Source organism: Rana temporaria, chromosome 5, assembly GCF_905171775.1.
Source record: "Rana temporaria chromosome 5, aRanTem1.1, whole genome shotgun sequence".
In the NCBI taxonomy this organism is placed as follows: Eukaryota; Metazoa; Chordata; class Amphibia; order Anura; family Ranidae; genus Rana; species Rana temporaria.
Genome location: NC_053493.1, coordinates 68,922,170 through 68,940,812, shown reverse-complemented (window position 1 = coordinate 68,940,812; position 18,643 = coordinate 68,922,170). Strand labels below are relative to the sequence as shown.

At 40.1% G+C, this 18,643-nt stretch overlaps 1 protein-coding gene across 7 annotated transcripts in view; it reads right to left on the bottom strand.

The window, feature by feature from the left end:
• The window catches only part of DIP2C (disco interacting protein 2 homolog C), a 612,079-nt gene that overhangs the window by 163,499 nt on the left and 429,937 nt on the right, over nt 1-18,643 (bottom strand). For all 7 annotated transcript variants that reach the window (XM_040352676.1, XM_040352677.1, XM_040352682.1 and 4 more), the window contains 3 exons: nt 17,457-17,550; nt 12,641-12,760; nt 10,732-10,846 (listed from right to left, as the gene is read on the bottom strand). In XM_040352676.1, the coding sequence (XP_040208610.1) occupies nt 10,732-10,846; nt 12,641-12,760; nt 17,457-17,550 (329 nt within the window). The remainder of the gene's footprint in view (nt 1-10,731; nt 10,847-12,640; nt 12,761-17,456; nt 17,551-18,643) is intronic.

The window sequence follows — 18,643 nt, the reverse complement described above, 5'->3', positions numbered from 1 at the left end:
TCCTTCACTCCTTCCCTATGGAGAACATGTGGGTGTGCATGGTGAAGAGGTGCACACCCAGGCTGCAATCTAGAGCGTGCACGTTCTTCACGTGCCTCAGTTTCAATGGCAGCATGTCCCTAGCTAAAACCTGGAAGCAGACACAGCATAACACAAGCAGTGAAGTCCTCATCTTGTCACAACCAGTCAGTGTCCCTGGTCACTGCCACACCAGTATAGGACACTGTACTGCACTGGTGACAGTATGTAAAAAAAAAAGTTTTTTTTTTTATTTCTTAATTTTCCAAAAAATGTTGACAAAAAATTACAACTTCAAAAAAATCCCCATGCCTCTTACTAAATACTGTGGACCTGGGGGATATTTGTACTGTCCTGGCATTTTCGGGCCTCAAGAAACGAGATAGGCCGTCAGTACATCAGGATTGATACATTTTCAGTTGTACGGTAAATACTAGGGATGTCCCGATACCGATACTAGTATCGGTATCGGGACCGATACCGAGCATTTCCCCGAGTACTTGTACTCGGGGAAATGCTCCCGATGCTTCACCCGATACTTGGGCGGGCAGGCAGAGGAGTTGCAAATCTTCTCTCCCCCATGGTCAGTGTTGTCTTCCCCTGTCCGTGCCGTTCTCTCTCCTCCCCTTCCCCCGTCCGTCCATCCATCCGTGCAGTTCTTTCCCCCCCGTCCGTCCGTCCGTCCAGATCTCTCTCCGTCCGTCTGTGCAGTTTTCTCTGCATCCTCCCCCCCCCCCGTCCGTGTCGTTCTCTCTCCCCCCCCCCCCGTCCGTCCATCCATCCGTGCAGTTCCCCCCCCCCCCCGCCCAGATCTCTCTCCTCATCCATCCGTGCAGTTCTTTCCTCCCCCCCCCGTCCAGATCTCTCTCCTCGTCCATCCGTGCAGTTCTTTCCTCCCCCCCGTCCAGATCTCTCTCCTCATCCATCCGTGCAGTTCTTTCCTCCTCCCCCCCGTCCAGATCTCTCTCCTCGTCCATCCGTGCAGTTCTTTCCCCCCCCCCCCCGTCCGTCCGTCCAGATCTCTCTCCGTCCGTCTGTGCAGTTTTCTCTGCATCCTCCCCCCCCGTCCGTGTCGTTCTCTCTCCCCCCCCCGTCCGTCCATCCATCCGTGCAGTTCTTCCCCCCCCCCCCGTCCAGATCTCTCTCCTCGTCCATCCGTGCAGTTCTTTCCTCCCCCCCCCGTCCAGATCTCTCTCCTCATCCATCCGTGCAGTTCTTTCCTCCCCCCCGTCCAGATCTCTCTCCGTCCGTCCGTGCAGTTCTCTCTGCATTCCCCCCCCCCCCGTCCGTGCCGCTCTCCCCCCTCAATCTGTCAGGGGGGAGAGCGGAGGTAGGAGCCGCTAAGCCCGGCTCCTACTTTTTCTGAATGAACAGAGTCGGTGATCACCGACTCTGTCCATTCATATAACTGAGCATCGTAACCTCCTGTGTTTACGATGCTTCAGTTTATGAATGGAGGAGCTTCCCTCCATTCATTTCAGCTGAGGCTGCTGAGAAAGGGACAGGGGAATCTGATTCCCTAGTCCTTTTCTCTGTCTTAAAGGGGAGATGCCAGAGGTCTGTTAAGACCCCTGATATCTCACCAAAGACCCCCTACAGGGCTGATTAAAAATAAAATAAAAAATTGCAATAAATATTAAAAAATAAATAAAAATAAAATGTAAAAAAATAAATAAAAATAAACACACTGACAATTCACCCCCCCCCCCCCCTAAAATAAATAAATAAATAAATAAAAATCACTGTAAAAAAAAAAATAGTAAAAAAAAAAAAGTGAAAAAAATAAATAAATACTGCCACTGTCACATGACATTAAAAAAAGTATCGGTATTCGGTATCGGCGAGTACTTGAAAAAAAGTATCGGTACTTGTACTCGGTCTCAAAAAAGTGGTATCGGGACAACCCTAGTAAATACTATTGTTTGTGGACTCACTATATAATATAACTTTCCTACATACTAAACAAATACACACTGATTCAGGTTATTTTCACCAAAGAAATGTAGCAGTATACATTTTGGCCTAAATTTATGAAGAAAGATCATTTATTTGCAAAATGTTATTAAAAATATGTTTTTTTTTTTTATTGGTCTTTTTCATTTATTTAGCACAAAACTAAGAAACCCAGTGGTGATTAAATACCACCAATCTCTATCGGTCTAAAAAAATAAATAAAAATGATACAAATTTCCCATTGGTACAGTGTTGCATGACCTCACAGTGTCATTCAAAGTGTGACAACGTCGAAAACTGAAAATTGGCCTGGGCAGGGAGGGGGTGAAAGTGACCAATATTAAAGTTATTAAAGACAGGGATAGCCCTTATAGCATTACAGGAATATAGATAACAATGACAGCCTTTGGGCTTGTGCTAATAGGCAAATTCAGCTTGCTTTTGACATCAGTTTGAGATGCTTAAGAGATCATTCATAAATCACTAACAAGTGCATTTGATCTGCTTCAAGCTGCTTTCTATAGCCTTGTATTGGGAGAGTTACAATCTCTGAACAAAAGCTCCCTCGACACAGGACCTACATTTTTTTTCCTCATTAAATGTATACTTTAAAACTGATGACTCCTCAAAGCATACACCTATGTCGGGGCTGGACAAATCCCAGGAGCAAGGTAGGAATGCATGCTAGAACATTATGACGTTACCATGCAAAGGCCCCGGAATTTTAATTTTTTTCTCTGTTTACCAACGCTTTAAAATTGTATATGCATATATGTATTATATATATATATTTATATATATATATATATATATATATATATATATATATATATATATATATATATATATATATATATATATATTGTAAATTAATATGAATAAAACATAACCATTCTGTTTTAGTTTTCAGCCAACTATGATTTTCTTACTCTGCCTGGAATTCTCCTCTCATGCTCATAATTTACTTACTGATTTTCCTACAAGAGCACAGAGCTTCAGGTAAAATTTAAGCAATCCCCAGCAATGTCCTTGGGTTTGCCCCTGCAGTGAGCCATTTACCAGGGTTTAACTGTAATTGAAAAAGGACTAGTTTACACAGGAATCTGTGGTATAGCTTTTGACTTGTGTCTGTAAAGCATTTTTAACCACTTGCCCTCCGGAAGATGTGGCCCCTTCATGACCAGGTCCTTTTTTGCCGTACAGCAATGCGTTACCTTAACTGACAATTGTGTGGTCATGCAACACTGTACACAAATAAACCTTTGCAGTTTGAATTTTTTGCGCTATAACCAAAAAAAGACTGACAATTAAAAAAATATATAAAAAATAGGAAAGAAAGGGGATTCAAGTGGTTTTGAAAGTGGCATGGTTGTTGGTGCCAAATGGGCTGGTCTGAGTATTTTAAAAACTGCTGATCAACTCTAGGGTTTACAGAGAATGGTCATAAAAAGAGAAAATATACAATGAGCATCAGTTGTGTGGAGGAAAATGCCTTTTTGATGTCAGAGGAGAAAGGGCAGACTGGTTCCAGATGATAGAAAGGCAACAGTAACTTAAATAACCACTTGTTACAACCAAGGTATGCAGAATACTATTTCTGAACGTACAACACACAGCAGCAGAAGACCACACCAGGTGCCATTCAGATGGTAGAGTCAGAATTTGGCGTTAAGATGAAAGCATGGATCCATCCTGCCTTGTATCAACGGTTTGGGCTGAGTGTGTAATGGCGTGGGGGATATTTGTTTGCCACACTTTGGGTCCCTTAGTACCAATTGAGCATCGTTTAAACGCCAAGTCCTACATGAGTATTGTTGCTGACCATGTCCATCCCTTCATGACTACAGTGTACCCATCTTCTGATGGCTACTTCAAGCAGGATAATGCACCATGTCACAAAGGTCAAATTGTCTCAAACTGGTTTCTTGAACATGACAATGAGATCACTGTACTTCAATGGCCTCCACAGTCACCAGATCTCAAACCAATAGAGCACCTTTGGGTTGTGGTGGAACAGGAGATTTGCATCATAGATGGGCAGCCCACAAACCTGCAGCAACTGCGTGATGCCATCATGTCAATAGAGACCAAAATCTCTGAGAAATGTTTCCAACACCTTGTTGAATCTGTCATGGAAAATTAAGGCAGTTCGGAAGGCAAAAGGGGGTCCAACGCGGTACTAGCAAGGTGTACCTAATAAAGTGGCTGGTGAGTATAAATTAGAAATCAGCCTAATCGTTTTTGCATTGGGTAAAAAGTACATTGCCACCCAGTGGGTTTTTTCAGTATACTCATAGAAGCTCAGTTTATTTCATATACCCTACTGACTCAGTGAAGCAGCCAGCTCAGCCAGACAGAAATGTCACAGCGATTTTCAAGGATGAGATGAGACACCACTCCATCCGGCTTCACTCCGAGACGCAAATAGGAAGATAATGCAATTCAGTTTGGGTTATGAATGACAATTACATGCAAAGCATATCAAGTTACTTAAATAGCCCAGGCAAATGTAGCAGGAAAAGCATTCAGCTTCTTTGTAGGTCTCTCGAGGTTGTACTGTGTAATCTTTATCCACTGCGCCAGGCACTCCCTATTCAGAACTAATTATTTGCGTTCTCCTAACAGGTCACATGACACAAGTTCATTTAGAAAGCAATACGATCTCTTGCAAAGCTTTTCTTAAAAACCTGCAGTGATATATCTCAATTAAAGGTTAGAGCCAGCGCCAGCTCTGAAATGGCACACTGAAGGCCTTCAGGCATTAACAGAAAAAAAACAATATGAAGATACAGGAGAGACAACGAGAAGCAATGACATCTGAGCTGCCACATAAAGGCTGGAATGGAATCACTGTTCAATAGCGGACTCTGCAGACACAATTGAATACGAAAGTATGGCAGTATTTTTTTATATAGATCTCTTAAAACAAAATCAAAAGCATATGGTGCAGCTATTTAGGGTTCATTCCTGCCCTTTTTTGTTAAATGTGCAGTTTGGTTCATCCTTGACTCTTTTTGAATCACAAATATACTGTCCCAGTCTTTCAAGCAAATTGCATTAGGCCTGGTTCACACCTGATGCATATTCCGGGGCGTATTTTGCGTTTTTTAATACACATTTTTGATCTATTGAAGTCTATGGAACCAAGAACACAACCTGCTGGTCCCGGGCCCTTTCCATAAAATGCACAGATGTGAACATGACCCATAGGAAACCATGTCAAATGGACTGTAGTGCGTTTCTGTAAGACTTAAAACGCACTAAAAAATGATGCACAGCAGAGGATAGGCAGATGTCTCCCTGCCCATCTGTTGTCTGCCTGTCTATGACCAGATTTTGTTTATAATAAAATAAAAGCAAAGAATATTAACATACATTTTATAACCTATTTAAACCAAATCACACAAATAGGAAACCTAAGGGAAATACAAAGATACTGAATTTCAAAAGAGCCGACTTCCCTAAACTACGAACCGTGCTAGAAGATATAAATTGGGATAAAATCCCAAGAAATTCTGTAAGTACGTAAACAGTAAAAAAGGGAGGACAGACCATATTGGCCCCATAAAGAATGAGGAAGGATATCTGGTTACAAAGGATGGGGAGATGGCGACGGTATTGAATTTCTTCTTCTCCTCAGTCTTCACGAGGGAATCAGGGGGGCTTCAGTGTTTATCCTCGTGACACATTACAGAAAGCACCCTCATGGCTAACAGAGGACAAAATTAGTATTAGACTTAGGAAACTTAACATTAATAAATCACCGGGACTGGATGGCTTTCACCCGATGGTGCTTAGGGAACTCAGTCAAGTAATTGCCAGACCATTGTTCCTAATTTTTACTGGCAGTCTACTGACTGGAATAGCACCAATGGATTGGAGAAAAGCCAATGTAGCACCAATATTTAAAAAGGGCCCAAAATCCATCCCTGGGAACTACATACCAGTTAGCCTAACATCAATAGAATGCAAGCTCTTGGAGGGCATGATAAGGGACCATTATACAAGATTTTAGTGATGAAAACAATATCATTAGCAGTAATCAGCATGGATTCATGAAGAATCGTTCTTGCCAAACCATACTATTACCCTTCTATGAGGAGGTGAGTTGCCATCTAGATAAAGGAAGGCCGGTAGATGTAGTGTATCTGGATTTTGCAAAAGCATTTGACACAGTTCCCCATAAACATTTACTGTACAAAATAAGGTATGTTGGCATGGACCGTACATGGATTGAAAACTGGTTACAAGGGCGAGTTCAGAGAGTTGTGATAAATGGGAAATACTTGGAATGGTCAGGGGTGGGTAATGGGGTCCCACAGGGTTCTGTGCTGGGTCGAATCCTATTTAATTTGTTAAAAAAAACTACTTGGAGGATGGGGTAAACAGTTCAATTTCTGTATTTGCAGATGATACTATGCTAAGTAGGGCAATTACTGCTCTGCAGGATGTGGAAACCTTGCAAGAAGATCTGAACACATTAATGGGGTGGGCAACTACATGTACAAATATGTAAAATAATGCAATTGGGTGAAAAAAATATAAATTCAATCTATACACTAGGGGGAGATCCTCTGGGGGAATCTAGGATGGATAAGGACCTGGTGTCACAATCTGGCGTAAGGCTTGGAGACCAATTTCAATAGCAGTGGCAGGACAGGCATACAGGCAGTCACTCCTGGCAGATGACACAGGCTCCCCTGAGGTGCGGAGTCTAAGTACTAAGTGGTTTTCCCCAGAGCTCTTGATGGTGGAGATGGATTTAGCTGAAAGCTAGTACCAGGTCACGGTCCTCAAGTTTGCCCCACCAGGGTGTGAGCAAGCTGGGGTCCAATAGCAGATAAACAGACAAGGATGAAACAACAGCGTAGTCAGTAAATAAGCCAAGGGATCAATCACAAGTGGCTGCGGGTTGGGATCAAGCAGTAGAGTAGTCAAAGAACAGGCCGAGGGTCAAACACGGGTGGTTGCAGATTGGGATCAGGCAGTTGAGTAGTCCAGGAACAGGCCAAGGGTCAAACACGGGTGGTTGCAGGTACAAATGGCAGCAGGAAAGACAACAGCAAGGCACTGGCAGGGAAGGCACAATAACCTGGCAAAGAGGAAGTGCAGAGACAAGGCTTTTTTAGGAAGTTCATGGGAGGAGCAAGGGGTTCAAGGTTCAATGACAATCAAGACACCAAGCAGAGTAGTCTAATGGATCAGATAGGTTTATCCAGCAGATCAGGCAGGGAACTGTCCAGCATCCCAAAAAGCTCAGTGGGAAGAGTCAATGCCAGACACAGAAGAGGTCCCCGGTTCAAGCCAAGGTCCTGACACCTGGAGGTCCTAGTAGATGATAGGCTCAGCAATGGCATGCATGCCAATGCTAAAAAAGCAAAAAGAATATTGGCATGAATTAAAAAAGGGAATAACTCCAGGGATAAACCAATAATTTTCCCACTCTACAAGACTCTGGAAATGGAGCGAGTATAAAGAAACACAACAAAGCTAATAAAGGGTCTGGAGGACATTAGTTATGAAGAAAGGTTGCGAGCACTGAACTTATTCTCTCTGGAGAAGAGACGCTTGAGGGGGATATGATTACAGTATTTATAAAAACCCACAAATACAGGACTCTAAAAACATGTAGTGTGGCCGCTTCAAGATGCACAATGGGGCACTTGAAGAAAGATGGGCTGCATGGTCAAGTCGCCAGAAGAAAGCCATTGCTTTGCAAATGCCACAAAGTATCCCGCTTACAATACGGCAAACAGCACAGATACAAGCCTCAAACCTTCTGGCACAAAGTTATTTGGAGTGACAAGACCAAAATTTAGCTTTTTGGCCACAACCATTAACACTACATTTGGCAATGAGTCAACAAGGCCTATGATGAAAGGTACATCATTCCTACTGTGAAACATGGAGGTAGATCGCTGATGTTTTGGGAATGTGTGAGCTACAAAAGGCACAGAAAATTTGGTCAAAATTGATGGCAAGATAAATGCAGTATGTTATCAAAAAATACTGGAGGAACATTTGCATTCATCAGCCAGGAAGCTGCGCCTGGGACGTACTTGGACATTCCAACATGACAATGATCCAAAACACAAGGCCAAGTCGACCTGTCATTGGCTACAGCAGAATAAAGTGAAGGTTCTGTAGTGGCCATCTCAGTCTCCTGACCTCAATATGATTGAGCCACTCTGGGGAGATCTCAAAACGTGCAGTTCATGCAAGACAGACAAATAATTTACAGAAACTGGAGGCTTTTTGCCAAGAGGAATGGGCAACTTTACCATATGAGAAGATAAAGAGCCTCATCCAGAAATACCACAAAAGACTTCAAGCTGTCATTGATGTTAAAGGGGGCAACACCCTGTATTAAGAACTGGGGTATGTAAACTTTTTATCAGGGTCATATGGATACTGTCTGTTGCGGTTATGATTTAAAAAAAAGGTGAGGATGGTTACCTTTAATAGCCATTCAAACCTCTTTTGTGTCAACTTGTGTGCATGTTATCAGGCCAAAATCACCAGGGTATGTAAACAGTTGATTGATAATAAATGGTTTCAGCCAAACACTAACCATGAGTGAAAGAAAAGCTTTAGTGTTATCATTCATATTCTCTGAAAAATGGCCAAGAAATCAAATTCTGCCAGGGTATGTAAACTTATCAGCACAACTGTATATAAGCAGGCTATTGACTTAGACTTACGCTAAGAAGCATGACGTTTGATACCCTTAATGGCCATGGTATAGCCCCTTCAACACTGCCGTAACTCCCTGTATAAAAATTTCAGGCACTAAGAGGCAGAACACCCTTTTAGAAGGGTCTTGCCAAAACAAGTATGTTGTGCAGTCTGTTATTTTTGTGTGCTTTTCCCTAGCTCCCCCACAAACCCAAAACATAACCTGTAAATCCTACCTGACAGTGCAGGTTTTACTTGATTAAATGTGGTGACAATGCTAGCCTGCACCCTCTAAAATCAATGTAGCATTATAATAATCACATTGGATGTGCACATAAAGACTTCAACACAGCAAGGGCATCATGCAGGTGTTAAATAGACCTGCCCACCACCTGGTCAGTTTGGCAGAGTGCTCGGGACATTGAAAAAATATTATTTTGGAAAACTTCAATAACCACAAAGTGCATTTTTTTTTTACAAAATGACTTTGGAAATCGGCTAAACTTTACATTTGAGAATAACTTGGAAAATTGTAGTCAATAGCTTTAGATGTACTTTTAATATTCAGATCTAAAACAGAGCAAAAGAGGGAAAATCCAACTGTTCACAGAACAAAAACAGGGAAATTTCCAGAGAAAATGCATTCCAGATTATGCAGCAGTCTGTGACACTACTACGAGCAAATTCAATTTCGTGTCTCTTTTGTTCTATACATTTACATGTCCTTGACCATTTCCTTCTATTGTTTCAATCTTTCTGTTCTGCACACATCATGATATGTAAGAATATTGGCACAGAGAAACACAATTTAATTTGACTGAGGTAAGCAGAGACTGAGGCCCAGAAGCAAAAACATTATACACAGACGAGGGACTGCAATGGTACTGTCAGTGCTGTCATTATGTTACATAAGAGAAAGCCAACCTGGAGGACATTGAAGATTACTGTGCTGGATCCCTCCTGTCTTAGGTCGGTGATTATAAATTATATTGCACACTGTGAAATGAAGAGCAGACCTGCGCTTTGGAAGACACCATAAAACAGTGTAATAAAATGAACCTATCACCAGTATACAGCAGCTATATTAGGGCACAGAGGACAGAATTGTGTAACGCACAGAGTGCATGGCTCAAGAGCGAGTATGACACAAAGTACAGAGCCAGGAGTGCATATTGCCCAGAGGGCAGGGGTCAGGAGTGTGCAACACCCCTGCCAGGACTCTAAAAACACAGAGAGTGTGGGGGCCAGATGTGCATAATACACAAACTACAGCGGTCGTGAGTGGGTATTGCAGCGGGTGCAGGGATCAGGAGTATGTAACTCACAGGCCAGTGCATCGAGTAAAGCCAAAAGTTATCTCCTCCTCCAAGTACAAATACTCACAAGCCCAAATCCCCCCCAGCACAGATCTCTGCTAAAAGCTACAAATTGCTCCTAGGAAAAATCTAATTTTTCCCAAAAAGCCCTAAATCTTACCCCCAGTACAAAATACCCCCTTTTCCAAGCACACCCCTGAGTACAGACTCCCCAAGTCCATCCCACAGTACAGCCCCCCCCCCACCGCCAATCCCACAATACAGATGCCTTTATGTCCACTCCCCAGTACAGACCCCCCTACCCACAGCACAGTACACATCTCCCACTCCTTCCCCTCAAATACAGTGGGGAAAATAATAATTGAATCCCCTGCAGATTTGGTAAGTTTGCCTACTTACAAAGAAATGAAGGGTCTATATTTTTTATCATAGGTGTATTTTAAATGATAGAGACAGAATATCAACCAAAAATCCAGAAAAAAACACACACTACAAATGTTATAAACCGAGTTGCAGTTCAGTGAGTAAAATAAGTATTTGATTCCCAAGCAAAACATGATTTTGTACTTGGTGGAGATAAAATATCATTAGAATTCATAAGAAAACAGAAGCTTTATTTGTAAAATATATATACAAAAATACCAAAAATTGTATCCTGCTAAAATAATCCTGCTACATCTTAACACAATGATGTCCCCTTGTCCAGGAAAGGTGCAGTGAAAAATTGTCAGTTTATTAGTTATTGCTTTAAGTAAACAACTCACAGTACCTCCTTATGGCCACAGTAAGAGCCTCTGGTGAACTGGCACAAGGACAAATGACTTCTTGCCGCAGGCCTTTACTTTGGAAGACATTGAGGAACGCGTCACAAGAAGAAATGGACCCTGGGGAGAAAACACAAGAGGAGGATGTGATGATGCATGAGCAGGAAACACTACATTTGGACAAGATGATTTAGAACTCTTTAAAGAGCATTGCGGACATTCTGAATAGTTCATCTCTACACTTGTCCTTTGGCATTATAACACTAAGAAAAATGCACTGTAAACCAGAAGCTCATTAGTTTCTGTCCATCTCATACAAGCTGCCAACACCTCTATCTTCAGCCTGCAGTGAGAAGGGTACAACGCAATGCTTAGAAATAAAACATGACATTGTGGATGTAGAAATGTTTAAATATAGTATCCCATTAGAAACCCAAGCTCATCTCAAGGAAAATTTCGGTAACATAGCAAAAGCTATTATACAGAGCAAATCCACTTTGTGATTAAACTGGTCACAGAGCAAATAATTCACCCAGGCCTAGGTCTTTTTTTCCTACAGTTCATATGAGCAGGGCGTGAATAATAGCTTACAATGTATGAAGAGCAAAAATGCTTGATTTTTAACTTATGGATACAATAAGGATGGGTTAAAATCCCTGTAAGCTTTGTATTGCTGTCTGTGTCTCCGATATGGAGATTTACCCTCACCATTGTCTTTGGTACTGAAAGTAATTGAAAATCCAAAATTGTATTTGCCATGAGAACATGGTGGTTAGAGGAAATATTCCAATGGGTAAATCTGTTCTGGTAATAACTGGCTAAGAAATACATTTTTTGGTTACTTTTGCTGTGTCTCTCGGACAGAAAGTGAAGAGTAAGCTCCTCGATGGGACACAGATTGGGAATCCTAACTAGGGATAAGCTTGGGTTAGTGCCAAACCCAGAAGTTGCTGGGCCAGTGAGTTGTGGGTAGGAGACTCACTGCCCTGCAGCTGTGTGTATACAAAGAGGCGGGGATGCTCGGTACATCATTGACCTAATATGGCCACATGGCTCTGAAAACACAGCACTTTCTTACAGGAGGCCAATTGTGAAAAATTCAGGGAATATACTTGTCAAACTGCATTAACAGGTTTTCTGAAATATTTCAATTCAGTCAAATGAGGTGATAAAAATTGTGGTACCTCTTTCTTATAATAAACAGGTGAGGTGTGGAATGCTAATGCCAGTTATATAGTGCATATCTGCTTGACTTGGAGATGCATATCAATCACACATTTGCAATTGTGATCATTCAGTATGTAAATGTGCAGCTTATTATACACCAATAGTAAATGTTTACTTGCATGATTTCTATCCAAAGAGATTTAACATGCAAATCAAACAAAATTATAGTCTTCAGCTTGAGATAAACCCTACTCAGTAATGCGACTGCACAATTTCATATCATGGCCAAAGTTCAAAGCACTTTAATAAATAAGACACATTTAAAGGGAAAATAAGAGAAACATGTAGACTGCCATTGCTAACTTCTGAAGCTGTGAGTTACGTTTAGCTAATAGCTAACGTGGAAAAAGATTAAAGATAAGGAGTTGTTATATCATGCCAGCTTGCTAGTTTCAATCAATGGTTATGAATTAAAGCCAGGGGATCAGCATGGCATCCATACAACATGTCCAGTAGATTCTCATCATTAGCAACCAGAATATTTCTCTGGATAGGTTTACTTTAAAGGGAATCTTTTAAATATGCAAAAGAAACGCACAAAAAAGAGACAACAAATTTTAATTAATCTTACAAAAAGATACACAAATCTGATTATTAATGAATATGATAAATACAATTTCACAGTATTGTAGCATATGGATACATCTTTCCTTTGGATTACAACAGCAGGATAAGAAATGTACTTACAAGGATTTGCTCCATCAGCCACAATCAACATGCGTAAAGAGGACAGGTTGATGTCTCTCTGATCACGATGTGCAACCAACGCCCAGTGCATATCCCTTGACTTGACACATGCAACTTTTGCTAAAAGAAAAAAGGAAAATCACTTGCTATTAATATTTTGTCAAATAAGCAAAGTAATGAGAGAACATTAGTAGTGGATAGAATAAGTAGAAGAGTGGGAAAGAGAACAAAAAAATTTAGTAGCAGGGTGACCTAAATTGAGCCACCTTGTTGTGCCTTCATGATGTCCTAAGTCTTTTTCTGTATGCCTGGGCAGACCCCGAAATATACATAGGGCTTTCTCTTTTGATTGATTTAGAGTACAGTTCTTCAATATGCTGTTTAACAGCTCAAAGTAAAAGCCTCTACTGGCCAGTTAGGCTTTTTGTACTGAACTTGTGCATGGCTTAGCTTTGGGCACTGACTGGCTTATCCAAGTTTAAAGTGGTAGTAAACCCCCCAAAAAATGTAATATGTTGCAGCTTACCAATCGATATATGTGGTGGCTGCATTAGTTTCTTTTTAAGTTTGTTTTTCTTTATTTTGACATGTTGATCTAGACAGTAACACACTTCCTGTCTTAGGGTGTCTTCACTCTGAATGGAGACACTGTTGGACAGCAGCATTGCCAATCTGGGGAAAGAGTGGTGTTAGAGCACAGCAGATTTAGATGGACTTGACTATGTCAGTCAGTGTCAGCGTTAAATAGTTTGTTTCAACGTCTCGATGCCACATTTGCTGGACAGCGTGGTCCAAAGTTGATCTTGCTTTTATAGCAGGACAACTATGCCATTTAACTGATTGTCTGTCACCTGTTTGACCTAAAGTGGTGGAGTCACATTTATCATATGTCCTTAAATGAAATAACTTGTTGATAGCTTTGGAGGCACCAAAGACAGCCCTAGAAAGAGTGCATTTGCCGATTCTGAATTTGGCTATAGCGGTGTGGAGAGAGTCCAAACTTATTGTAGGATTTAAGGACACTGAAGCTGCACTTCCTACTTGGCATAACCCCATATTTTCTCAATTGTTACATTTTATGGATTAATCCTTCTGGGAACAAAAAAGGTTTAAATACTACCACCCTAGAGGATATCTAAATTGGCACTGGTCTTTCATTCTTTGTTGACTTACAGCAGAAATTTGACCTCCCTGTACAAACCTCTATACATATCTTCAATTTAGGCACACATTGCATGCTCAGTTTGGGACCAACATCTCAAAATTTTCTAATTGCACACTCATAGGCATATTAAAGTCACAAGGTTCTGGAGGACTTGTATCTGAAGTCTATACCCATCTTTTAAATGCTACTGTTAGCAAAAATCCACTGATCGTGCAAACCAAATGGCAACAAAATCATACCAGATTTAATAGAGGATGATTGGGAAGAGGCTTGTTCCTCTCATTTACAGGTGTATCCAGCCATTAACAACAAGTTGACACAACTATACATGATACACCAGTCTTACCCGAGGTTGCATGCAATGCATCGCATACCCACGTCTAACTGTACGAGATGAAATCACACAACATCTGATTTTGTACATGTAATCTGGGTATTTGGGCATTCCCTGTCATAGCTCGTAACTGGATATGGGTATTCTGCATGAGGAACAGTGGCAGAGGTATTACAGAGCTCTACTGAAAGAGACGCTGTTTCTGGCTAGGAAGACCATTGCACTTAATTGGATTCAACCCAATCCTCCATCTGTCCGTACGTGGATAAAGATGGTAAACCAAATACTGCCATATGAAAAACTTGTATATGAACACAGAGGGTGCCCAACAAAATATAATAAGATTTGGGATGTTTGGCGCACATCCACCCTTACCATTTCCAGTAATTGAGAAGCCCACTGACTTAGACATAAAGTCTAACAACTGTCAGAATTCAAACCTCCTATGCCCTGTACACACGATCGGTTCATCTGATGAAAACAGTCCGATGGATCATTTTCATCGAACGGACCGTTCATGTGTGGGCCTCATCGTATTTTTTCCCCATCGGTGAAAAAAAATAGAACCCGTTTTAAAAATTTCCTGATGGTTAAAAAAATGATAGAAAAAAAGATCGTCTGTGTTGGGAAATCCATCGGTCAAAAATCCACGCATGCTCACAAGCATTGAACTTAATTTTTCTCTGCACGTCGTTGTGTTTTACATCACCCCGTTGGACACGATCGGATTTTTAACAGATTGGTGTGTAGGCAAGACTGATGAAAGTCAGCTTCATCGGATATTTGATGAAAAAAATCCATCGGTCCGTTTTCATCGAATGAACCGATCGTATGTACGTGGCATTAATGTTGATTTTTCAAAAAAAGGTGACTCATTGTATGCTTTATATATCTTATTTTCTGATCCAAGCAAGCTGTATATACATTTTCAAATAACCCGATACATGTCGGTTCAAATGTACTTTATCTGTTATGGTGCTCATGTTGAGCATTTTGTCAACTTTGTTACTATAATGCACAGTAAAAAATAGACTTACTGGCCAGATCAAAAATAAACCAGGCAAAAACAAATGAAAAAAAAACAAATGAAAAAAAAAGTCTAAAAAAGATGAATAATGCAGTTGCCACATGTATGGATAGGTAAGCTATACTATAATAGTTTTGTCTCTGGGTTTAATACCATTTTAAACATAAGATTCCTGGTGCCTTCACTTTGCAGGATTGAAGCTAGCTACAAAAAAACTTGCCAGCCTCCAAATACAAATAGTGTTAATCTAGCTCAAAGAAAAATATTGCAAAATCTATAATCTACAGAAAATCTAAATCTGTTACAATGACAGTGAAGGCACTTATTATGTCATTACATAAAGTTGGCCAAACGTGACAATTTTTTGTGCTTCAAGAACATCAATGCAAGAGCCTGTGTGTGAAGACTTCACAAAAAGAGCGTGGAAGCCCTCAGAGGCAGTTGAGACAACAAAGACCCATCCAACCTCATTGCTGAAATCCAAAAATAACACATCTCTCCACCAATGGTCAACCTACTAAAAGGGAACCTTGCAGAGGGGGATCCTGCCCCGCAAAGCACATTGTGGCCCATTTTATCCAGGTTTTGAATCAAGACATTTGACAACTACACTAGTCGAAAAAGTCCTGCTTATTTATTATTTTAACTGATCAACAAAAATAAAAATAATAATAGGCATTGAGATCAGTGATCCTCAGTGATTTAAGAATATTGGCCATTTAAGATACTCTCTTCTTACACCGTGGTTCCATTACGACCCCGGGTGAAACTGGTCTTCTGTCTTCATGGATGTTTTAATAGAGGTGCAAAATGAGAATGTAACCTGAGCCTACCAACAGCTATGGAAAATGGATAGCTGAAATTCTTAGACAAGCATTAAACTTCAGAAACCTTATTTTTAAATATGTCTATTTTTTTCATATTAGTAATGTTCTAATTTAGCAATAGCCTTTTCTAAAAACATTTTATATAGCCAATAATTACTGAAAAAGTAACATTTCTACAAATGTACACATTTTATTCTGTAGCATGCTTTGTTCCAATTTCCCTTTGCCTCTTAAAATGGCCCTCGGCAGCAGTAGCCAAGGTGCCAAAAAGATGAGGTGGTATATTAAATATATTTATATATTTATATTTTTTTAGTATGTTAATGTCCATTTAGGTTTGTATTTCCTAGGGGCAGACTTGTTATTGCTACTTCTCTACCCCTTATCTAGGCAGCAGAAATCTTTGCTATGGAGCTTTATTTTATGTTATCAAAAATGACATACTCTGTAGGACCTGAAACACTGAGCTCTGATATCACAGGGCTTAGTTTAAAAAACAACTGGTGTTACCAGTTTGGTGTTACCAAAGAAACACCTTTATTTTATTAAGTAAGCAGCTAGATGGCAAATTTTTTTTTTTAAAAGACTGACTTCCGGATTTCTGTTAACACAGTCTTAGAATGACACTAAAGAGTAAACATGAAATTAAAATGTGGGAACACGGTTAATATTGTATGCAAAAGGCGAAACTTTTTTTTTTAACCACTTCAGCACCGAGCCTAGTTTTGAGATTTGGCGTTAAAAACATTTTTTTGCTAGAAAATCACCCCCAAACATCCTAGAGAATAAAATGTTGGTCGTTGCAATACTTTCTATCACACTGTATTTGCGCAGCGGTCTTACAAGCGCACTCTTTTTGGAAAAAATACACTTTTTTAATTAAAAAATAAAACAACAGTAATGTTAGCCCAATTTTATATTGTGAAAGATAATGTTATGCTGAGTAACTTGATATCCAACATGTCACGCTTCAAAATTGCACCCGCTCGTCCAACGGCGACAAACATTTACCCTTAAAAATCTCCTTAGGCAATGTTTAAAAAATTCTACAGGTTGCATGTTTTGAGTTACAGAGGAGGTCTAGGGCTAGAATTATTACTCTTGCTCTAATGATCGTGACAATACCTCACATGCGTAGTTTGAACACCGTTTTTATATGCGGGCGCTGCTCACGTATGCGTTTGCTTCTGCACGCAAGCTCGGCGGGACGGGGTGTGTTTAAAAATATATATATTTTTTTTATTTGACCTTTTATTCTTTATTTGTGTCACTTTTATTCCTATTACAATGAATGTAAAAATCGATTGTACAATAAAAAAAGCATGACAGGACCCCTTAAATATGAGATCTGGCATTTTATCTTCTATTATATCCATAGAATGCATTAAGATAAAAAAACTTCTGCCTTTACAACACCATAATGAATATGAATATCTTAACAAGATGGAAAAAAGCAGCCTTACCTTTGTACTGACAAACTTTCTGTATCCATGATAATGGATTAACTTTCATGAGAGAGTACGGGATACTGATGACGTGCATCATGTTCATGACACTCTGAAATCAGAAGACAAATCCTTGATTACGGAAGAGGAAGAAAGACGCAGATTATCTTTCAGGCTAATTAATCCGCACAAACAGCACTGCTAATTTTCTAATTTAATTTTTGCCTTCTCCAGGCGTTTTCATGAGTGCACTTAAAGTTAATGTTCATAATAATTCAGAAACATGAACATTTTACAGCGATGTGAATTGCTGTGCACATTATCTGCTAAAAGATACAGAGCAGCCATCAGGAATGTCCTTGTAAAACCAAAATGAAACATTATCCAAGTAGACATTTATGGCGCCTATAAACTGAAAAAATAACATTTAAACGAAGCTTAAGGCGTATCTTTAAAAAGTTTAGACTCTATTAGTGCATAGGTAGCAATTCACTGTTACTCTGGGATGTTTCGTATCAAAAGCCCCTCTACAGCTGTAGTACTCAACAGGTATAACCAAATCAAAAAATTTCACACGCACCAGAACTCAATAAAATATTACATAGTGTGGAGTCAAAAGGCTCCTGTTTGCTGGTAGAAAGATTTGGTAGTGATCTATTCTGTACAACCTGCTTCTCGTGTGTGGGTGAAGCTACATTATGTTTAAAGGGTGGTGCTAGAACCAGGAAACACGTGGCCTACAATTATACTGGCACAAATTCAGGTCCGTATGGATGATAAGTATTTGGGTAACTTAATGCTGGCCCATACACTGTTCGAATTTCGAAAGAATTTTCATACGAAAATCGGATCTAAGAATTTTCGGACGAATTTCGCACCATTAGTGGGCTGCAGCAACAGCCGATTTTCGTGCGGCAATCAAATTTGAGCAATCAGACATGTTGGACATTTTTTGAAAAATTTACGATTTTCTAATCAATGATGGGAGAATCGTGCGAGAAAGGTAATAGAAAAAGAAAAACTCCCAGAAAGAAAAGAAGATTCCCAGCCATGAAACTTATTTTCTGTAGCAACATGAGGTGAAATTGAAGGCTTCGAAAATCAATGGTGGCGTCAAGGGATCACAAAAAAAAAAAAAAAACGTTCTGATTTTGAAAAGAAAATGTGTTCGAAATTTGACCGTGTATGGCCTGCTTTAGAGATTT